Source organism: Biomphalaria glabrata, chromosome 11, assembly GCF_947242115.1.
Source record: "Biomphalaria glabrata chromosome 11, xgBioGlab47.1, whole genome shotgun sequence".
Classification (NCBI taxonomy): domain Eukaryota; kingdom Metazoa; phylum Mollusca; class Gastropoda; family Planorbidae; genus Biomphalaria; species Biomphalaria glabrata.
In genome coordinates, this window is record NC_074721.1 from 39,716,145 (window position 1) to 39,735,000 (window position 18,856).

General features: G+C 35.7%; 3 protein-coding genes across 14 annotated transcripts in view; all 3 read right to left on the reverse strand.

Moving 5' to 3' along the window:
- Positions 1 to 4,807, reverse strand: part of LOC106054979 (semaphorin-5A-like) — a 35,091-nt gene extending 30,284 nt beyond the window's left edge. The window contains exons 1-2 of one of the 8 annotated variants that reach the window (XM_056004948.1): positions 4,677 to 4,807; positions 723 to 931 (exon numbers count right to left, since the gene is read on the reverse strand). In XM_056004948.1, coding sequence (XP_055860923.1) covers positions 723 to 885 — 163 coding nt within the window. In that variant the 5' untranslated portion in view covers positions 886 to 931; positions 4,677 to 4,807. Of the gene's footprint in view, positions 1 to 722; positions 932 to 1,328; positions 1,411 to 1,440; positions 1,521 to 4,612 lie in introns of those variants that run through there. The other 7 variants (XM_056004955.1, XM_056004951.1, XM_056004949.1 and 4 more) reach the window with 7 other exon arrangements.
- LOC129928980 (collagen alpha-1(I) chain-like) lies at positions 3,859 to 7,602 on the reverse strand. Its single transcript, XM_056045596.1, has 2 exons — positions 7,563 to 7,602; positions 3,859 to 4,316 (listed from the first exon to the last, which is right to left on the reverse strand). The coding sequence occupies exons 1-2, from the start codon at positions 7,600 to 7,602 to the stop codon at positions 3,859 to 3,861; spliced, it is 498 nt and encodes a 165-aa protein (XP_055901571.1).
- The window catches only part of LOC106054970 (semaphorin-5A-like), a 190,710-nt gene continuing 178,509 nt past the window's right edge, over positions 6,656 to 18,856 (reverse strand). For all 5 annotated transcript variants that reach the window (XM_056045776.1, XM_056045772.1, XM_056045774.1 and 2 more), the window contains exons 17-19: positions 18,247 to 18,420; positions 17,075 to 17,254; positions 6,656 to 13,509 (exon numbers count right to left, since the gene is read on the reverse strand). In XM_056045776.1, the coding sequence (XP_055901751.1) occupies positions 13,166 to 13,509; positions 17,075 to 17,254; positions 18,247 to 18,420 (698 nt within the window). In that variant the 3' untranslated portion in view covers positions 6,656 to 13,165. The remainder of the gene's footprint in view (positions 13,510 to 17,074; positions 17,255 to 18,246; positions 18,421 to 18,856) is intronic.

Below are 18,856 nucleotides of genomic sequence, written 5' to 3' on the forward strand. Positions count from 1 at the left end.
ACATCGTGGCATCTTTGGAAAGATTAGCACACCCTGGCATCTTTGGAAAGATTAGCACACCCTGAAACATTTGGAAAGATTTGCACACGGTGGCACCTTACAAATGATGATCACAAACTGACACTACCTACATCTCATGTAGGCCTATACCATAGACATATATACTACTCTAGACTGGACATGGAGACTTTTTAACACTACAAAAAAAAAATCATGAAAATGTTTTAGAAAGTTGGATCAAGGCGTTGTTTTGTAAAGTAGCTAAAAGAAGTAAAGTTGTTCTGTTTTTCAACCCTAACCTATGTAACATATAATTTAATTTTTAGATTTAGATCTAGTAATTGAACATCAAAATAATTATTATTTTGCTATTTGAAGATACATAATCTAGAAAGATCTAGGTAATCAATCTATTTAAATGTACATAAGATGATTTAAATCAACATGAATTATTTCGATCTAGGATTTTTGAAACATTATCTTAATGGAAACAAACAGGAAATGGCTTTGTTTCATATATTTGCGTGAATATCCGAGAAATGATTTTGCATTATTTCTAAACTTTGAAAACTAAAGATCATTTCTTTTCTATGAAAAAAGAGTTTACGTACATAAAAATCTATACATAGAATAGATAAAGAATAAGAATTTATTTCCGGTTTCCAGCCTAGTATAATATATAAGTCTACGGCCTGTACATTGCTGCTACCTAAAGGACTCACTTTTAAATGTTACTAAACGGTAATCGTAAAACTGTTCCTCGCTTTGTTGCATGGATATGGCCAAGTAAGCAGCCCTAATCTTTTCGTAGCGCCAGTGCTCCTCCACTTCAGAGAAAGACTGGGTCACCGCCAACGCCAGGACAATGAAGCATTTTCCAAACATGTCTTTATCCGCAGCTAAAGGTAGTGCTAGATTTAGTGCTAAGCGTCTGTCAAAAGTTTATAACAAGAAAAACATTAAAAATGCATTTTTTTGGTTGTTGAAAAGACAAATATCTGCATTATAGAACTTACGATATAATAAAGTATTTAAAAAAATTAATTTAAAAGAAAATTAGGTTCCAACGGGTATCGAACCTATGATTTTTACACCGTCTGCTGCTTCAACGAAAGATGCTACCAACTCTGCCATCGGGCAATGCAAACGTGTGCTATTATGTAGGCCTATTAGTACTTTCATTATTTGGACATTTAGATCTAGGACTAGATGTAGACTTCTTATTTTGACTTCTTATTTAGAACCCTTATTTAGAACTCTTAAGATCTAGTCTATATTTACTTCTAGATCTAGAATCAAGATGTAAAAGTAATGTAAAATGACCATACCAGATCATGCGGTCTATGGGGCAGATGATGTAAATGTCATCTGTTTCTAGCTGTGATCTAGGCCTATATTAAATTTACATGTAGATATAACTAAAAGCAAAGCATAGATAACCTTTCAATAAACTTAAACTCTAAGGAACTTTAAATTTAAAATTTAGTCATCGGTACACAAAGGCTGGCTTCGACATTTTAAAAAAAATAAATTTATTGAATTTCAATTGTAGGCTTATAAGTCTAGACTTGGAAGACGATGCGTTAAATTTTCCTGAACATTAATTTATTAAACTCTTGAATTGATAATGTAATACGGTACATTCGGAAATTCCCGAACGCGATATTCCCTTCAAGAACGATGTTGGCACTAAATCCAAGTCCAGTTCTCAAGCCAAATTTACTTGTATTTTATTTATTTTATTTAACTTTTAAAAATGACTAAAGTCAAACTAGAATTTTCCCGATGAAGCCAACGAACTAATAATTCTTTTTTCTTATCGATATACATCAACTGTTTAATGTCTAGGAAAATCGTTAGAGTCGTTTTTGAGATCCTGTTTCCCCGGGTATGCTGTGCTGCCTCATCGTGGCACCCGGGTGGAAACGGTTACCAGAGGAGGTAACTAGGCTAAATGAATGGCGAAACAAAAACTCCCGTGGGGATGCCCACGGGTAGACGAGAGTCCACCTCTTGCACGGCGCGGAGTTGCAAAAGAGTCCCCATAAACCTGTCACACATCCATGCGCTGTTCCTCAAGAACCGTTACATAAATGGCGAGTCCCCCACAGTAAGCTTGGTATAACGAAGGAAAATGGCGGAGGCTCCCGGTGTCCTCGGCCTTCGGCCATGTTCAGCCAAGCAGGCGTTCGGGGCCAAAGGCATTGGAATTAGAGCTCGAAGAGCCTTCGGCTCAGCTCTTAAGACGATCAAACGGTTCCTGTTTCATAAAGTTCTGACTTCAATAGAGGTGATGCAAAAAAACAAAGCCCAAATAAGAACAAGATCAGAAAGAAATGGCCAAAAAAAAAAAAAAATTTGTTCCAGACAGCCTCGTTCACGACATGGCCTAAATTGTGCCGATGTGCTAAAAACTCAAAACTCGTACACGTCTAACAAAAACAAAATGGAGGGGGGGGGGGTATAGTATAGAATCTAGTTAGTGTGGCATTTAGACCTAGCTGCCCCAATGTCGAAAAAACAAATTGGCTAGAAATTGTAAGCCCAGACAGCATGGTGTCTTATGACTTTTGTCTACAGAGTCATTTCTTCAGCTTGAGGAAATTTTCAAATAGGTTTTTTTTAATACGTTTTGTAACTGATGACTGTTGCGTACCACCACATATGCCATTCGACAGATCTGCCAAGTACAATTTCCTTATTTTGATTTCGATACCAAACAAAATAATTTATACCAGCAGTTAAATAATTAATTCGTTGTTTTTAATTGATTTTTGTGTTGTCTGGTACACGAAATAATTGTGCGAAATTTCAACTTGATCTGAGATTGGGTGTGGGAGAAATAACGTGCACAAACTTTTCACCAGACAGACAGACAGAGTGAGTTGATATAAGCTTTGTACAAAAAAAATATTATTATCTCATATAACTAAAGAGCTTTCATTAAAGTTTGAGTTTTTTCTATGGTTTGTTAAAAAAAAAAGAGTTGCCATAGCAACCAGTAGACAAAAAAGCTAATCGTCTGCATTATTTTTGTTAACTCTTTCTCTGCTAATTGACGAAGCCTAAGTTGATTTCACCCCCATTGGTTTTGGATTTATAGACGTTAATATTTGTTGTGTACAGAGAACATCTCCTATAATTCAATCCCAAATATAACATTTTCTGATAACAAACAAAAAAAGGTTATTGAAACTTAATCATAACAGGATAGTGAAATACAAATGAGCTAAATGAATAATACTATCGGAAATAGGAAAATAATTACGTAGAGAAAGGGTTAAAGGAACAAAACTAGACTCTTGTATACCGGCAAAAGCAGGCGCCCCAAAGGCAGACCTCAAATAAGATGGAATGACGATATAGAGGCAGATCTTCTTATCTTATGAAATACAGACGTTACTTAAAAAAAAAAAAAGAAGATGATTACGTCCTACCAGTGTTCCTAGTTCAATCTAGTCATGCATGATAATCAATGACTTCACTTCTTCCAAGTCACTGGTTTTCCTGGCTGACTCAGGTAACCGAGTCCATGCTCTAATAGCACTTGGGAAGAAGGAGCATTTGTACAAATTTATCCCAGCATATGGAACAAGGAATGTGGAACAATGGAACAACAAATGTGGAACAATGGAACAAGGAATGTGGAACAATGGAACAAGGAATGTGGAACAATGGAACAAGGAATATGAAACAAGGAATGTGGAACAAAGGAACAAGGATTGTGGAACAATGGAACAAGGAATGTGGAACAATGGAACAAGGAATATGGAACAATGGAACAAGGAATGTGGAACAATGGAACAAGAAATGTGGAACAATGGAACAAGGAATGTGGCTTTCTCTTTGTGTCTACATCTACATCAGTTCGGGCAAGGATTCGAAAAGCTCAAGAGAGATCTGAATGAAAGAATGTGTTGAAGCAGTCCTGAGCCCTTCATGGGCTGTAGGACCACTGGGCCCTTCATGGACTGTAGGACCACTGGGCCCTTCGTGGGCTGTAAGACCACTGGGCCCTTCATGGACTGTAGGACCACTGGGCCCTTCATGGACTGTAGGACCACTGGGCCCTTCATGGGCTGTAAGACCACTGGGCCCTTCGTGGGCTGTAGGACCACTGGGCCCTTCATGGGCTGTAGGACCACTGGGCCCTTCATGGACTGTAGGACCACTGGGCCCTTCATGTGCTGTAGTACCACTGGGCCCTTCATGGACTGTAGGACCACTGGGCCCTTCATGTGCTGTAGTACCACTGGGCCCTTCATGGGCTGTAGGACCACTGGGCCATTCATGGGCTGTAGGACCACTGGGTCCATCTGGGATGGATACACGAATATCATGTTTGTTTGTTTTACATGTTTCGGATGTTCCTTCAGAGTTGAAGATAGTTTACTTCCTAGTCCAAACCTCCCGCAGGACGACGGGGGATGGGAGCGGGCAGGATTTGAACCCTCGACCATCGATAAATGCGAACGACAGTCCAGCGCGCAAACCTCACGACCAGGCAGCCATGTTTTTATGTAGACTCAAACCCAATCCAGTCAAGAAGCTACTAGACCTAGAACAAACAGACGTAAAAACAAGTTTAAAAAAAAAAAAAAACAACAACAACCAAGGGGCTCATAAAATGTCCAGGTACAGATCAGAAGTAGTCAAAGCAAAAGTTTTCAACTAACTTCACTTTGTTTTAAAAGTTTACAGAGTTTATATTGTACTTGCGTGCATCTAGATCTATTCTAAATCGTTTTTATGTTGTCTGACTCTAGATCTAGCTCTAGATCTATATTGACGTGGACATTTGAAATGACTTGAGGTGCAAAATTATAGGCAGTGCAAAACTATTTTTAGAAATTAGGAGAAAGGAACACTGCGTGCAAACAGTGCGAGTCTGACTCTGAAGATTGTGGAAGAGGGTATCAGTTCACGTAGGCCTAAATGCGAATAGACCTATGCAACATTGACGGTTGACCAGATTTTGCCAGATATAAAACAGGCAAGATTTTGTTAATAAGTACAAGAAGGCTGCCAGAATGTGTAGTATGTCATGAGTTCGGACCCTGCCTCAGCCAGCCTGCCTACCTACAGCAGGTTTGGACTAGGACTTAATCTTCCTTTCGAGAGAAAGGCCTATACATCCATAAATCCGATTCCAATAAACTAATACAACAGACCTATATATATTACCCTATGTCTAGACTGGTCATGGAGATCTTTTACTTTTAACACTACAAAAAATGTCGTGAACATAGACTTAATAATAATAATAATAATAATAATCTTTATTATCCGTATGGAAATTTGTCTTACAATTTGTGCATTACACCAAACAAAAAACATTATAACTTATAAGAAACCAAAGTGTACATTCACACCAGACTCACTCATAATTTACATGTGACAAAGTTTATACCAGATTGTTCTTATTTAATGATTTGATTGCCAGGGGAACAAAAGAGTGTTTGTGTCTGTTTGTCTTTGCTATCGGTGTCTTGTATCTCTTTTGTGATGGCAAAATCACAAAATCCTGACACAAAGGGTGATTCTTTTAATCCTTTTATTTTTAATGCTCAGATTGCCATACCAGGCAGTGATATTGAAACTTAAAATATTGCAGATGTGAGCGTGATAAAACATAGCCAAGGCCTTTTCGCTAACATTAAACGAGGACAGTTTTTCTTAGTAATCGTAATCTTTGCTGCCCTTTTTTGCTGATATAATCAGTATTTGCAGTCAAATTTAGTTTATATAGTATATACAAGTCTATGGTCGTGAAAAACTTTTTTTTAAAAGCTGAAATAAGACGTTGTAATTAACATTTCTGTACAATTAAAAATAATTCAAGTTATAAAATAAAGTTCCTCGTTTGTGGATATTTCATTGAGCTACTCCTGTATTAGAATGGACTCATCTGTGATTGGGAACTGAGTTTGTCCACACTGTTCAATAAATAGTCGGAAATATCAAAGCGAAGAATTTTTCAAAGCTTTGGCTTAGATTTAGACATTTAACAGTAGTGAGGGGCGAAACTATTATTATTACAATTATCCGATCAGATAAATTGGCTTTTTAGCAAATATGGTATTTCAATTGTAGGCTATACAATTTTCATCTTTCTGGGGACCCTCTATGAGAGTCTCGGGGACCCGTGGGAGTTCGCGAATCACAGTTTGAGAATCACTTCTGAACAAAATGGCGCCTTGGTTGATCTTTATAGCGCTTATGGAATGTACCTCTGTTACTGCACGCTAGTGGTAGTGTCCGACCCAGTGCACATATCGAATGGTATCATAATGAGTTCTATACTATCCACACAATCCTCCAGCAGATCATGGCTATTTGTAAGGTAGTCCTGTCAGCGTACAGTCTCAGGATATGTCAAAATCGCTGGCGACATTCGGCCAAGACAAAGCTAAAAGGGGAGAGTACTGGCGAAACTGTATCGGAAAGTGATACCTGGGATCCAATTGGTTAAATTGTTTCCCTTTGATTCTTGTTTTGTCAGTTACAAGAAGTAATCGCTCAAAATTTCAACTTTCTCCGAGATTGGGTGTGGGAGAAATAACGTGTACAAACTTTTTACATGACAGTAAAACAGTAAGTTGTTTATATAAGTTTTGTAAAAAAGACATTTAACAAAACAAGAAACAAACTAGTCTTATGTTTATGATTCTCTTTATTTTTTTTTTGACATTATCTCAGCAAGTAGTTTGATTTGTTATTTTTTTTTTTCGTAGTCAAACATCAATAAACATTTCAAATTAAGTAATATCTATAAAATATGATAATTATAGAAACCAAAAAAAAAAATAATAATAATAAAAACAACATAGGAGGATTGTTACTACAAGATGGTGCAGTGTATACTACATGTTTATGTGTCCTGGTCATTGTTAAGTCTAATTTATGGTGGGAAAAAAATGAAATCGAACTAGCGAATAGTCACCCTCAGTAAAATATAATTAATTTAAATTAATACATCAATATTATGTATAATATATAAAAAAGTAATAAAAATAGCAATGAAGATGATGAATGGTGAAGAACTGCACAATTAAATGTGGACGCAAAAGACGAGTGTAAACTAATTATCGAACAAACTGTTGGAGTAGCAGTGTATGAAATAGTACATAAACACTGGATACTATGGGGAGGAGAAGAGTGGAAACTGATCACCAGTGGAACCACAAAGAGATTTAACTCAACACTAAAACCATGAAGGATTTTTCAAACTTAGGTTCATATCAGTTATCTTCTCTTTGTTTTACACTTTGATTTTAAAGATCCCATTTATGTTCTGTAAGCAACAAACTACTGTAAGAGAGAAAAAGAAGAGAAAGGGATATAGAGAAATGTGGGGATGAAATCATAAATTCAGTAAGAGAGTGTAAGATTGAATGAGAGTTTCAAATAAATAGAAAATCAAGAACCTGAATTGAGAGATCACTGTTACCAACTATAGGATAGACATTATTTTGTGCTATAAATTTCTGAGCTCAGAAATTGGATTCTCCAATGCTAAAAATGGACACAAATTATTTTTATATTACACAATGGATCAATACTTTCCCAATGTTTTGTTGCCTGATGCACCACAGACTCCATTTTAAATCCCCTGTCTTAAAGAAAAAGAAGAGAAAGACATATATGAATAATTGTGTTCATTCCTTCAACTATTCCATTTACCATTCTATAGTAGTATTTATTTCTTCTCATGATATCACTTTGAAAGACTACACCATTGTTAGTTTTAAGTTGTTCAGATTGCAATTGAACAATAAGTCGTATTACTAGCATGACCATATAAAATAATCTGAGAGCTAGCAAGCTAAGTCCTACACAGCAACACCAATGATAAATGTACCAAAACTCAAGTGTTTAGTATTCTCCAGTCTTCAGTCCAAACAGGAAGTGCTGAGCTCTGATCAGTTGATCAACTTTCTTTATTATCAGACAATAAAACATTATGTAGGTAGAGGTGAAAAAAAAAATGTGGTTTAAGTTTTAACCAGTAGATGAATATAATTTGTTGCCAAGTAACCAAATAAAATTATGCTCAGTGCCATTTTGATTGTTATAATAATGAAATATAGTAACAAAATGTCCAACTCTTAAGAAACAATATACTAACCAATACAGATGCCTACATATTAAAAATATTAATAAAAAACTTAATATTTTGCTAATTATTTTAACATAAAATATTCAAAATTTGCACACAGCATTGAGAGGATCTCTTATTAAAAAAAAAACCCACACTGAATGTTTAACAAAAAGAACCCATAAAACCCCAGTCAAATCAATGAGCAATAGCATTCAAACATTAACCTATAAACTTCCCCTTTCTCAACCACATTAAATAAAATACATTAAGAAGTCCTTTATCTCAAGCGATTCGAAATTAAAATATTTTCTATTCATTTATATGACAATCTAATTTAAGTATAGAAATTTTTTTTACTTTAAACAAATAATTAACAACAAACCATTTTTCTATATGTTTCTTGCAAGCCAATCTAACATAGAGTAAGTACTATACAACCATGATAGAATCATTATATACAGCAGTTTATACCCTTACAATTATCAAAAGTACATAAAACATGTTACTAGAGAATTTTGATTACATCCACACACTGTGTGTATACAGGCTAATTGTTTCTCAATTACAACATACAAATAAATTATTAACTTCTATGCCTTAAAAATTGTCGGCCAACAAGTTCTACTGCAAATGAGGATTTTATGTAGCAGTTCAAAAACATCAGACAAGAATTAGTTCTTGTGTGAACTAATTCTGATACCAGTGTCATCAATGACCCTATGCCAAGGACAAGAAATACACCAAGTGGGTGAACAGATCAAAATAAATGTGTGGTACAAATTACTTGTGAACAAAAAACCTGTGTACATAATATACCATCAACTCTCATTACCAAAAACAAATAACATAGGGGTTGGCTGAGAAAAGAAGAGCTCTCTATACAATGGAGTCTTATAATACCAAGAGCTAGCTATTTAAATATTTACACTTTAGCACAGGATGCTAGTCATGTGATGCAGGTCACATGATGCTAGTCATGTGATGCAGGTCACATGATACAATCTATGGGATGCAGGTCACATGATACAATCTATGGGATGCAGGTCACATGATACAATCTATGGGATGCAGGTCACATGATACATGCCAACTGAAGAATGAAATGTCTTGAACACTGGCAGATTTGATGCGTTGTGATCTCTGGAGTTTACCAATGACACGGCTAGTTGATCAAAAATAAAATCTCTCCATACAAAAAATCGTTTGTCATCATGCTTTGATAAAATAATATAACTATTGAGTCCAAAAATAAAAAACTTAAATACTTATGTTTCAGTCTAGAAATTTCAGTAGCACAAATTTGTATTGTTAAAAGATATTTTTTGTTTTGTCTGCTAGTGTTTTAAGTCGAATTCAATTAACTAAATATAAAAGTCAGAAAATGACAATAAAACGTATAAGCGTACACCTGAAATAAAATATGAGGTCAACGTTATAATACAATGTCAGAGATATAATACTTTACAACCCCCATATATATACACACATATATAGGCTAGTGACAAGGACACTATACAAACTATATATTGCCTTAGAGTAATGTGATGATGATTGTACACACAATGAATGCACAAAGACCTAAGTTTTATATTTGAGCTTTTCTTGATGTAAATATTTATGAAAATTATTATTATCAGCCATAAATAGTAAATGTACTAAAAAGAGATAAACATGAAACTGATAAAAATAATAATTTTAAAACAAGTTTCATAGAGTTTTATCAGCTCTAAATAAGTTAATACCTGTATATATGTATATGTAAACATAATTTATGTATATTGTATTGTTAAGTCTTAGCAAACAGTATGTAAAATTTTGAAATCCTGTCTCTAAATTTTCCTACATTATAACTCATAAAAGTAAGCATTTGAAATATTTAGTTTCCTTATTCTTTGGGGTGGAGGTGGGGGAGAGGGGTTTAACCTAAACCAATCATCAAAGTAGGCCTCAATACTGACCTGGGACGTTGCAACCTGTGAGTAATGGAAATTCTATCTCTAGTTGCCATGTCACAGGTCAGTTCATCCATAGGTTGCCATGTCACAGGTCAGTATTCAGGCCAAATATGACAAATGGTCTAGGTTTTAATGCAATATGCTATTTCGGAAAGAAAAAAAAAATAGGTTGAATACTTGAAAGTTGTTATGCTCATTTTCCAAACACTTTCAGGTTTTGAGAATACTGTGAACCGTATGAACTTTATTCCTTTATAAAAGATGAAAGCCTACACCTGCACACAGATACAATCTTTCTAATGATTTAACATGAAGCTGACTTGCTATTTCGTCTGGAAGAATGACCTTTCAATAACTAATTTAAAAAACCCAGAAAAAATGATTTAATAAGACAAGTAGAGCTTCAACATTACCACTAACAATGTCTCAATAGGAACTTATACAAAGGGAAACAAAAGGAGATTTAACTCTTTCTCTCCGTAATTATTTACCAACATTCTGGCGGAATCAACGCAGGTATCGTCAGTTAGGAGAGAAAGAGTTAAAAAAAAGCCTTATGTTGTTTGTTTTTTCTGAACATTACAAAAGGAAGCATTCATTTAATAAATAGCTAACGCATATCATGGATCAGAGCACGTACATCTAAATCTTGTGGCTTTACAACTGAACACACACACACACACATCTGCTGCACATACACTCTCTCATGAAGCCTCTGTAATAAATAAATTAATCAAGCAGGCCGCCAAGCAGGCAGGACAACATTCCTCAGTGCAATCACTCTCTGGTAGATCACACACAAGATATGGATTAGATCTGGCCAAGTCATTACATGAACAGAACTATAATTACAATATTTAAAATAAAAATATTTGTTACCATAAAAAAAAGATTTATAATTGAACAAAAACCATTTAAAATATTTACTTTTGATCATACTATTACCAAAGTAACAGTAACCAAAGAAACTGTAACCAAAGAAAGTTACCAAAGTTACAGTAACCAAAGAAACTGTATCCAAAGTAACAATTACCAAAGTAACAGTAACCAAAGAAACTGTAACCAAAGAAAGTTACCAAAGTTACAGTAACCAAAGAAACTGTATCCAAAGTAACAATTACCAAAGTAACAGTAACCAAAGAAACTGTAACCAAAGAAAGTTACCAAAGTTACAGTAACCAAAGAAACAGAACAAAATATAGGCTTTGTAAATAATGTTATCTATGTATGTACAACCAAGTACAAACAGAAGGTTGCACTCATTGTATTAAGCTACCGAGACGTCAGTAGTGACACTGCGAAGACATCTGCTCTTATATCAAACTTAGACTGACGAGGCCGGGAGTCAAAAAAATCTACCCCGATATTGCAAAGCTGTTGAGCGCGAGACAAAGGATTCGTTTTACCCATAATGCAAATAAATGTTGACTGAAATGAAAAGTCAGAAACCCATCAGAGTTGGGTATAAAAAGAAATACAATGACATGAAAACGTGGCTAAGCAGAATGATAGTTTTAAACGAGTCGAAATTAAAACATTCTCTTTCTAAAAAAAAAAAAAATGCAGCAATTGTTGAACCAGCTAGGGGGGTGGGGGATGAAAGCTCCTCCATAAGAGTTGTTACTACTCTAAGGGAAACAACTCATGTATATAAGGTCAATAAGAGTTGTTACTACTCTAAGGGAAACAACTCATGTATGTTAAGGAAGTACAGGCAAATTGAGTATAGGGCTACAAGTGAAATATAAAGTCTTAATAAGTAATTGTATGACAAACCCTGCACTGAACAAGAACTTTTGTTTCTACATTGTGTCGTGCACTGACATATAATATTATAATATACAGATTACACCAGATCTTAAAATCTATAATATTACTAACATTATACACATCTAGCCCGTACAAGAAAAAAAAAGTTTTGCTTGTCTGATGAAATAGACAGTTCCAACATCAAGACGCAGTTTGATCTTTACACGAGGCTCTAGAGACACAAAACTCAGCATGGAGTTATCTTCCCCAGCTAATGTTTCATTAGTGTGAGAACATTTTTTCACGTCCACTGCTCTGGGCATGGCGGAGGTCAACAGGAATATTTTCCGGCAAATGAAACTCTTCATCTTCAAAGTTACAAAGTTGATGAAACAACTGAATTATAAGAACCAAGGGGTTACTAGTTCGCTCTAGTAATGGATAAGGATATGCGTAGGACATAATTGTATTAATAATTATAATTATCTTCTCATTTGAAGGAACATCCGTAATTAATAAAAGAAGATAATGGTAACTGGAAGACGTATAATTAATAAAATGTACCCTATGCTTGCTTTTACAATAATTAGTTCTTTAAATATTGAAAATTCTCAGCCCCTTCATTCAAACATATATGCTGCAATTGTAAAACTCTTTTTAAAAAACTTACACTAACAGTTTGAGCGGTACTACACACACTTTCTTTCTTTAATATCAGATGTATAATCAGCTTGGTAGTCACTGCTAACTGAGAGTGAATACACAACGTGTAGGTTTTGTAAATGGGACATAGGCTGAGTTCTTATATTTGTAGAGTTCTAATGCAGAACAAGTGAAGGCTGATAACTTAGCCTCAATATTTAGCTGATACGGTGAAGACTCAAAGAAGACAAAAGAATTATCACATTTGTAATAAATATATAATATCAACATCAGAATGCTGAAGAAATAACTTTTTCTTTGTAATTGTCAGTAAATATGCTTATATAAAAATATGGTTTGTTTTAAATTTGTAAACAATATATTTGATTCGTGTTTGTGTGAGTGTATAAGCCAACAGGAAACAATTTAAACAACTAAGCGTCAATCTGCACAGCTTTGCAATACAACAAAAATGGATAGTCTCCCTCTGTTGAGAACCTCGCAGACAACTTCGTAAATGTATATGGCTTGAGAGAAAAAAGAAAAACCAGGAGATTCTATGTCAACCTCGTGATTTTTTGACCCGTCGGGAAGACCTCTTTCTGGTGGTCTTATTATCTTTGGAGACGACGTGGTCCAACTCGTTCTTCTCCTGCCAAAAATAGTCTGGAAGAGCAGTCAGGTAGTCTAGCAGTACGTCCCAGTAGCTGGGTGCTAGTCACCCATAGCCACACTTCTGACACACCAGGAACACGCCGAGGGTTCGACAGTTGCAGTATTTTTTGAACAGCTTCCGCCGGGGTGCGCATACTGACTTGATGAAGCGCTCCCAGTTGGAGCCCACCTCCAGGCTGATGGTGGGGTGTGGGGCCTCCTGAGGCTTGAAGCAGGAATTGTCATTTTTAAAGCAGAACTGGGCCTGACTATCAGCTGAACTAGTCTTTATATCCTTGCTAGACTGAACATTAGCTCGGCAGTAGAAGCGGAAGCGCTCCTGGAAATAGCCACCCTTAGTTCTGTTGGTCTGTACCCATTCAGTCCAAGGTGAAAGTTTGGATATTTCTGTGAACACAAAATAAACCAAGAATAATCGTTCAATATACCTCTAAAACACTCAACTTTCAAACATTCGTCAGAACATTTCTTAGGCAACATCTAGGAAAGTCAGCAGGCTGGGAAATTGATACTATGAAGCTTCCAATAACTATATATAAAGATGGTATCTGGAAATTTAGGCACCGGATAATTAGGCACCGGATATTTAGGCACCCGGAAATTTAGGCACCCCGATATTTAGGCACCCGGAAATTTAGGCACCCGGATAATTAGGCACCCGGAAATTTAGGCACCGGATAATTAGGCACTTTTTGACAAGGCGGAAAATTAGGCACTGGATAATTAGGCACTCTTTAATTAGCGACCTTAATTTTGAAAGTAGTTTTAAAATTTTAACGTATATGTTATCCTTAGGCTATGGGCTATCGGTGACGTTATAAAAAAAAGAGCAACTATAACGATTCTTACTGAATTTTCATGATATAAAAGAAAAGCTGACAAAACGAGGAAAAAAATGACAATCGTGAAAATGTGTGGAAAAAATTACTCCGGATTAATAGTCATTATAATATATAGACCTCACAGATTCAGGGAAGGAGAGGTAGAGTTGATTCTCCTCTCATTGCTTCCTGACCTTAGCCCTTCCTCCTCTACGCACTCCCACTAAAGGAGAGGATTTGTGGCGGGTAGATGTTGAACTAGGTCATGAAAATGACGCAATGAGTCTCAAGGCTACACACTGGAGTACAGGGAAGGGTACAGCATTGAACAAAACTGCTAAAATGGAAGTCTGAGAAAATTGTCTTCTTATAGTGGGTATGGAAATGAGCAGGGTGGATTTGCGCGCGTTACTTATAGGAATTAAATATGTTGATAAACTAAAGTAGTATACATATTTTATAATACCATTAATATCTATTATCAACACTCCTTCTTTTATATTGTTAATGGGTAACCCCTTTAGGAAGATCTTTTGTGGGAGTGTATAGGTGTGTTACGTCCTTTAAATGCGATCATTAACTTTTATTGAATATATATAATATATATATATATATAATGTAAATAATGTAAATGTATGTAATTACGATAAAATATAATGTTTTGAAAATTTAAAAAAAGTTTATGTAAAAGACAGATGAGTTAAAAATTTAAATATCATTTTTTTGGAATATTGGTCTCTAATTAATACTTATTCTGCTTATAGAAGATTGTTGATGTTCCAATTTAACCCCACCTTCTCTATCATAAACCAAATATATTTACTACAATTGTCGAGAAGGTATGATTCCTCCATTCCTTTTGTGTTCAGTAGGCCTACCTTATACAATTCTTTTTTTCTTCATAATGAAAAAAAAAAAAACAACGACAAAAAAGGTTTCATACACACATTATTAAACACACACACACATATGATTAAAAAACAAAAAAAAAACAACACTCGTTTCCTTAACTTTCAACACTGCCCAATGAAATTTAACTATCTTCATTTCCCTTATATATATATATTTTAATTTTTTTACTTTTTTTTATTATTTTGATGGTTTTAACAGAAATGTGTCTACCAAAGTTTTTGGAAGGCCTCTAAAATATAATCCCCAGACTTCCATTTGAACACCTTTGTGTTTCCATGCCCTTTAGTCCAGTGTGTAGCCTTCAGATTCACTACGTAACTTTTACGACCAAGTTAACATCTACCTGCGAGAAATCCTCTCATTTAAGTGAGAGTGTGTGCGCCCCCGCCCCGTCCATCCCATTTTAAGAGTACGACCCCTCCCTTTCCCACAAGCAGAGGACGATTGCGACTATATTTATCACCAACACTCCACGACATAATAAAAATATTTTATAATACTTTTTAATCATAAGAATTTACATTAGTAACTAAATATTCACACAAATTGAATAATCATCCATTTAAAAAACTAGCCATTCAACTTTAGGGGTTGGTGATGGACGGAAGCAAGAGCGGAGAATCATCTCTACCTCCCCTCCCCTGAATCCTGTGATGTCTATATTATATAATGACTCAGGAGTCATTTTTTTCCACACATTCTCATGATTGTCATTTTCCCCATTCTGTCAGCTTTTCTTAAGTTAGAATCGTTATAGTTGCTATTTATTATAACGTCACCGATAGCCCATAGCCTAAGCCGCCTAAGGATAACATATACGTTAAAATTTTAAAACTACTTTCAAAATTAAGGTCGCTAATTAAAGAGTGCCTAATTATCCGGTGCCTAATTTTCCGCCTTGTCAAAAAGTGCCTAATTATCCGGTGCCTAATTTTCCGCCTTGTCAAAAAGTGCCTAATTATCCTGTGCCTAAATTTCCGGGTGCCTAAATTTCCGGGTGCCTAAATATCCGGGTGCCTAAATTTCCGGGTGCCTAAATATCCGGTGCCTAAATATGCATAAATATGCGGTGCCTAAATATCCGGTGCCTAAATTTCCTAAATTCCTAAAGATGGATATATATAAATGATTGAACAGCAATGTCTTTGATTCTGAAAATATATGGATGATTGCATTGTTTCACATACTTTTTCTGATGTAGGCAAGCCACAGCCTGCCGTGTGTCTATTTAAGGGAAAAATACATATAATATATATTTAATAATATAGTTTGTTTTTTAGTCCAAAGCTTTACACAGTCTTAGCTGCTATTTATATATTTTGCCACACCCTGCCTGATATTAATTTAAATGACATATAATGAGGAACTTAAGAGTAAGGTTTAAAAATCTTGTCTGACATATTAAAGACATTGAAATAAATATTTTATAATACTATTCTGAATTTTATTTAGTTACCGGGATATCTAATCGGTTTACATTTTATATTGCGTTTTGTTACCGGATATCTAATTGGTTTACATTTTATATTGCGTTTTGTTTCAAAATGACTTTTACAAAAATTTGCTACTAGCTTTGCCACAAATTTTTTTTATATAATGGGCAAAAAGTTTTTTTTTACTTTATGCTAATTTTCTTTCACGATTTTTTTTTAAACATTTGAAATTCATTTTAATTTTATTTCAATACATGTCTTCTGACCACTGCCCCCTCCAAAGGGGGGAAAAAAATGGATACAAAGAATATGATTTATTATGGACAATGTATATCCAGTTTTATAACTTAACCTTGACCGGCACTAATCTGATGTCCTTGAATTTCACCCACACTCTTAGAATTCTAGAAAGACTTCTAGATCAACTTCTCCCACACCCATTCTCCGAACAAGTTGATACTTTAAACAATTATTTATTGTACCTAACAAAACACGAATCAATAAACGAAATTGCTCAATTAGTCAATGAATCATTTGTAATTAATTATTTCATTTGATATTGAATAAGGGAAATAACTTTTACATTATTGGTAAATATAGCTTTAAGGACAGAGTTCTTCCCCTTTAGATAAGCATTGTTGTTTTTTTTTAAATGGATTTTTTTATATTTTGCTTGTTCCTGGTCTGGTTTGTTTGGTGATTCCCACCAGGTTATTGTGTTGGGTACTTCCCACTAGGTCAGAGTGTTGGGTACTTCCCACTAGGTCAGAGTGTTCGTTCACTTACCAGCACAGGTCTGGGTGTTACACATCCTCCATTCCTCTCTATTCCCAGTGCAAGGCATGCCCCCTTTCATGGGTAATGGCTGATCACAAGCTCGCTTCCTGGTCTGTAGCCCACCATTACAGTTGGATGTGCAGGTACTCCACCCAGCCCAGTCTGACCAGGCACCATGGATTGGAATAACTGATGATAGACGCAATGGAAACAAGTGATTATTTTACACAAATTTATTTTAATCGAATGTAATACACTTTCAAATAATATCATTTTTGAGAAGTAGACAATCTTTTCTTAGTATAAATCTGGACCAAAACTGATTACAAGAAAATGCTATAAGAAACTAATTAATTACTTCAAAACAACAAAATATAAGACCATTGACATGCACCATTACTATCTAAGATTGACTTGTCCCAGGAGTTTCTAAGCTTGACTTGTCCCAGGAGTTTCTAAGCTTGACTTGTCCCAGGAGTTTCTAAGCTTTACTTGTCTCAGGACTGTCTAAGCTTTACTTGTCCCAGGACTATCTAAGCTTTACTTGTCCCATGACTATCTAAGCTTTACTTGTCTCAGGAGTTTCTAAGCTTTACTTGTCTCAGGACTATCTAAGCTTTACTTGTACCAGGACTGTCTAAGCTTGACTTGTCCCAGGAGTTTCTAAGCTTTACTTGTCTCAGGACTGTCTAAGCTTTACTTGTCCCGGGACTATCTAAGCTTTACTTGTCTCAGGACTGTCTAAGCTTTACTTGTCCCAGGACTGTCTAAGCTTTACTTGTCCCAGGACTATCTAAGCTTTACTTGTCCCAGGACTATTTAAGCTTTACTTGTCCCAGGACTATCTTAGCTTTACTTGTCCCAGGACTATCTAAGCTTTACTTGTCTCAGGACTGTCTAAGCTTTACTTGTCCCAGGGCTATCTAAGCTTGACTTGTCCCAGGACTATCTAAGCTTTACTTGTCCCAGGACTATCTAAACCTCCACTTCATTTACTTTTACTTATAATACAAGTATGGGTTATCAGAGTGGTAAGGCGTAGCATCAGGAAAAATCCCAATTGGAGTCTCTTTGTTTTCTTGTATTATCATGTCACTGATCAACTTCTGCTGTTATTAATGAGCATAATCTAGCTATGTGATGCCTAGGAAGAAATTCAGTTTTGTTTCAAAGCGACTCACCTGGACACTCTGGGTGATTGCTACAGTAACTCTCCTCTGTGTTTGTCCCATGGCAAGAGCGACCACCAAACTTTGGGGCTGGGTTACCACACTGCCTGGTTCGCTTCCTGACTGCAAAGCCACAAGTCTGGGAACAGGCTGACCATGATGACCAAGCTGTCCAATCACCGTGAACTGCAAGACAGTCAAAACTTATTAGACATATATAAATATTTATAGCTTTTATATAGCGCTACTTTCATGCTTATAGCATGCTCAGAGCGCTATGGCCCAATCTCGTTTGTGGACCAGTGGGGGGAGAGGGTATCTGGGAGAATGTTTTTCTATGCTGCCTATAGGCGCACAGTAAACACAACTCCGCTCAAGTCTGGTGTCGAACCTCGAGCCCCCTACATAGGTAGCCAAACCAAGCCGAGTTCAAGCATACTTAGCCTCTCGACCACGCTTTCCATATACATTGCTTCCCATACTACATAGCTAATTTGACAAGACACTACATATTATCCTATCCTCTACAACAGTGTTTCCCAAACTTTTTTTTTACAGCACATTCTGAGTATTTAATGTAACATTTCTCCCATTCTGAGTATTTAATGGAAACACTTCCCAC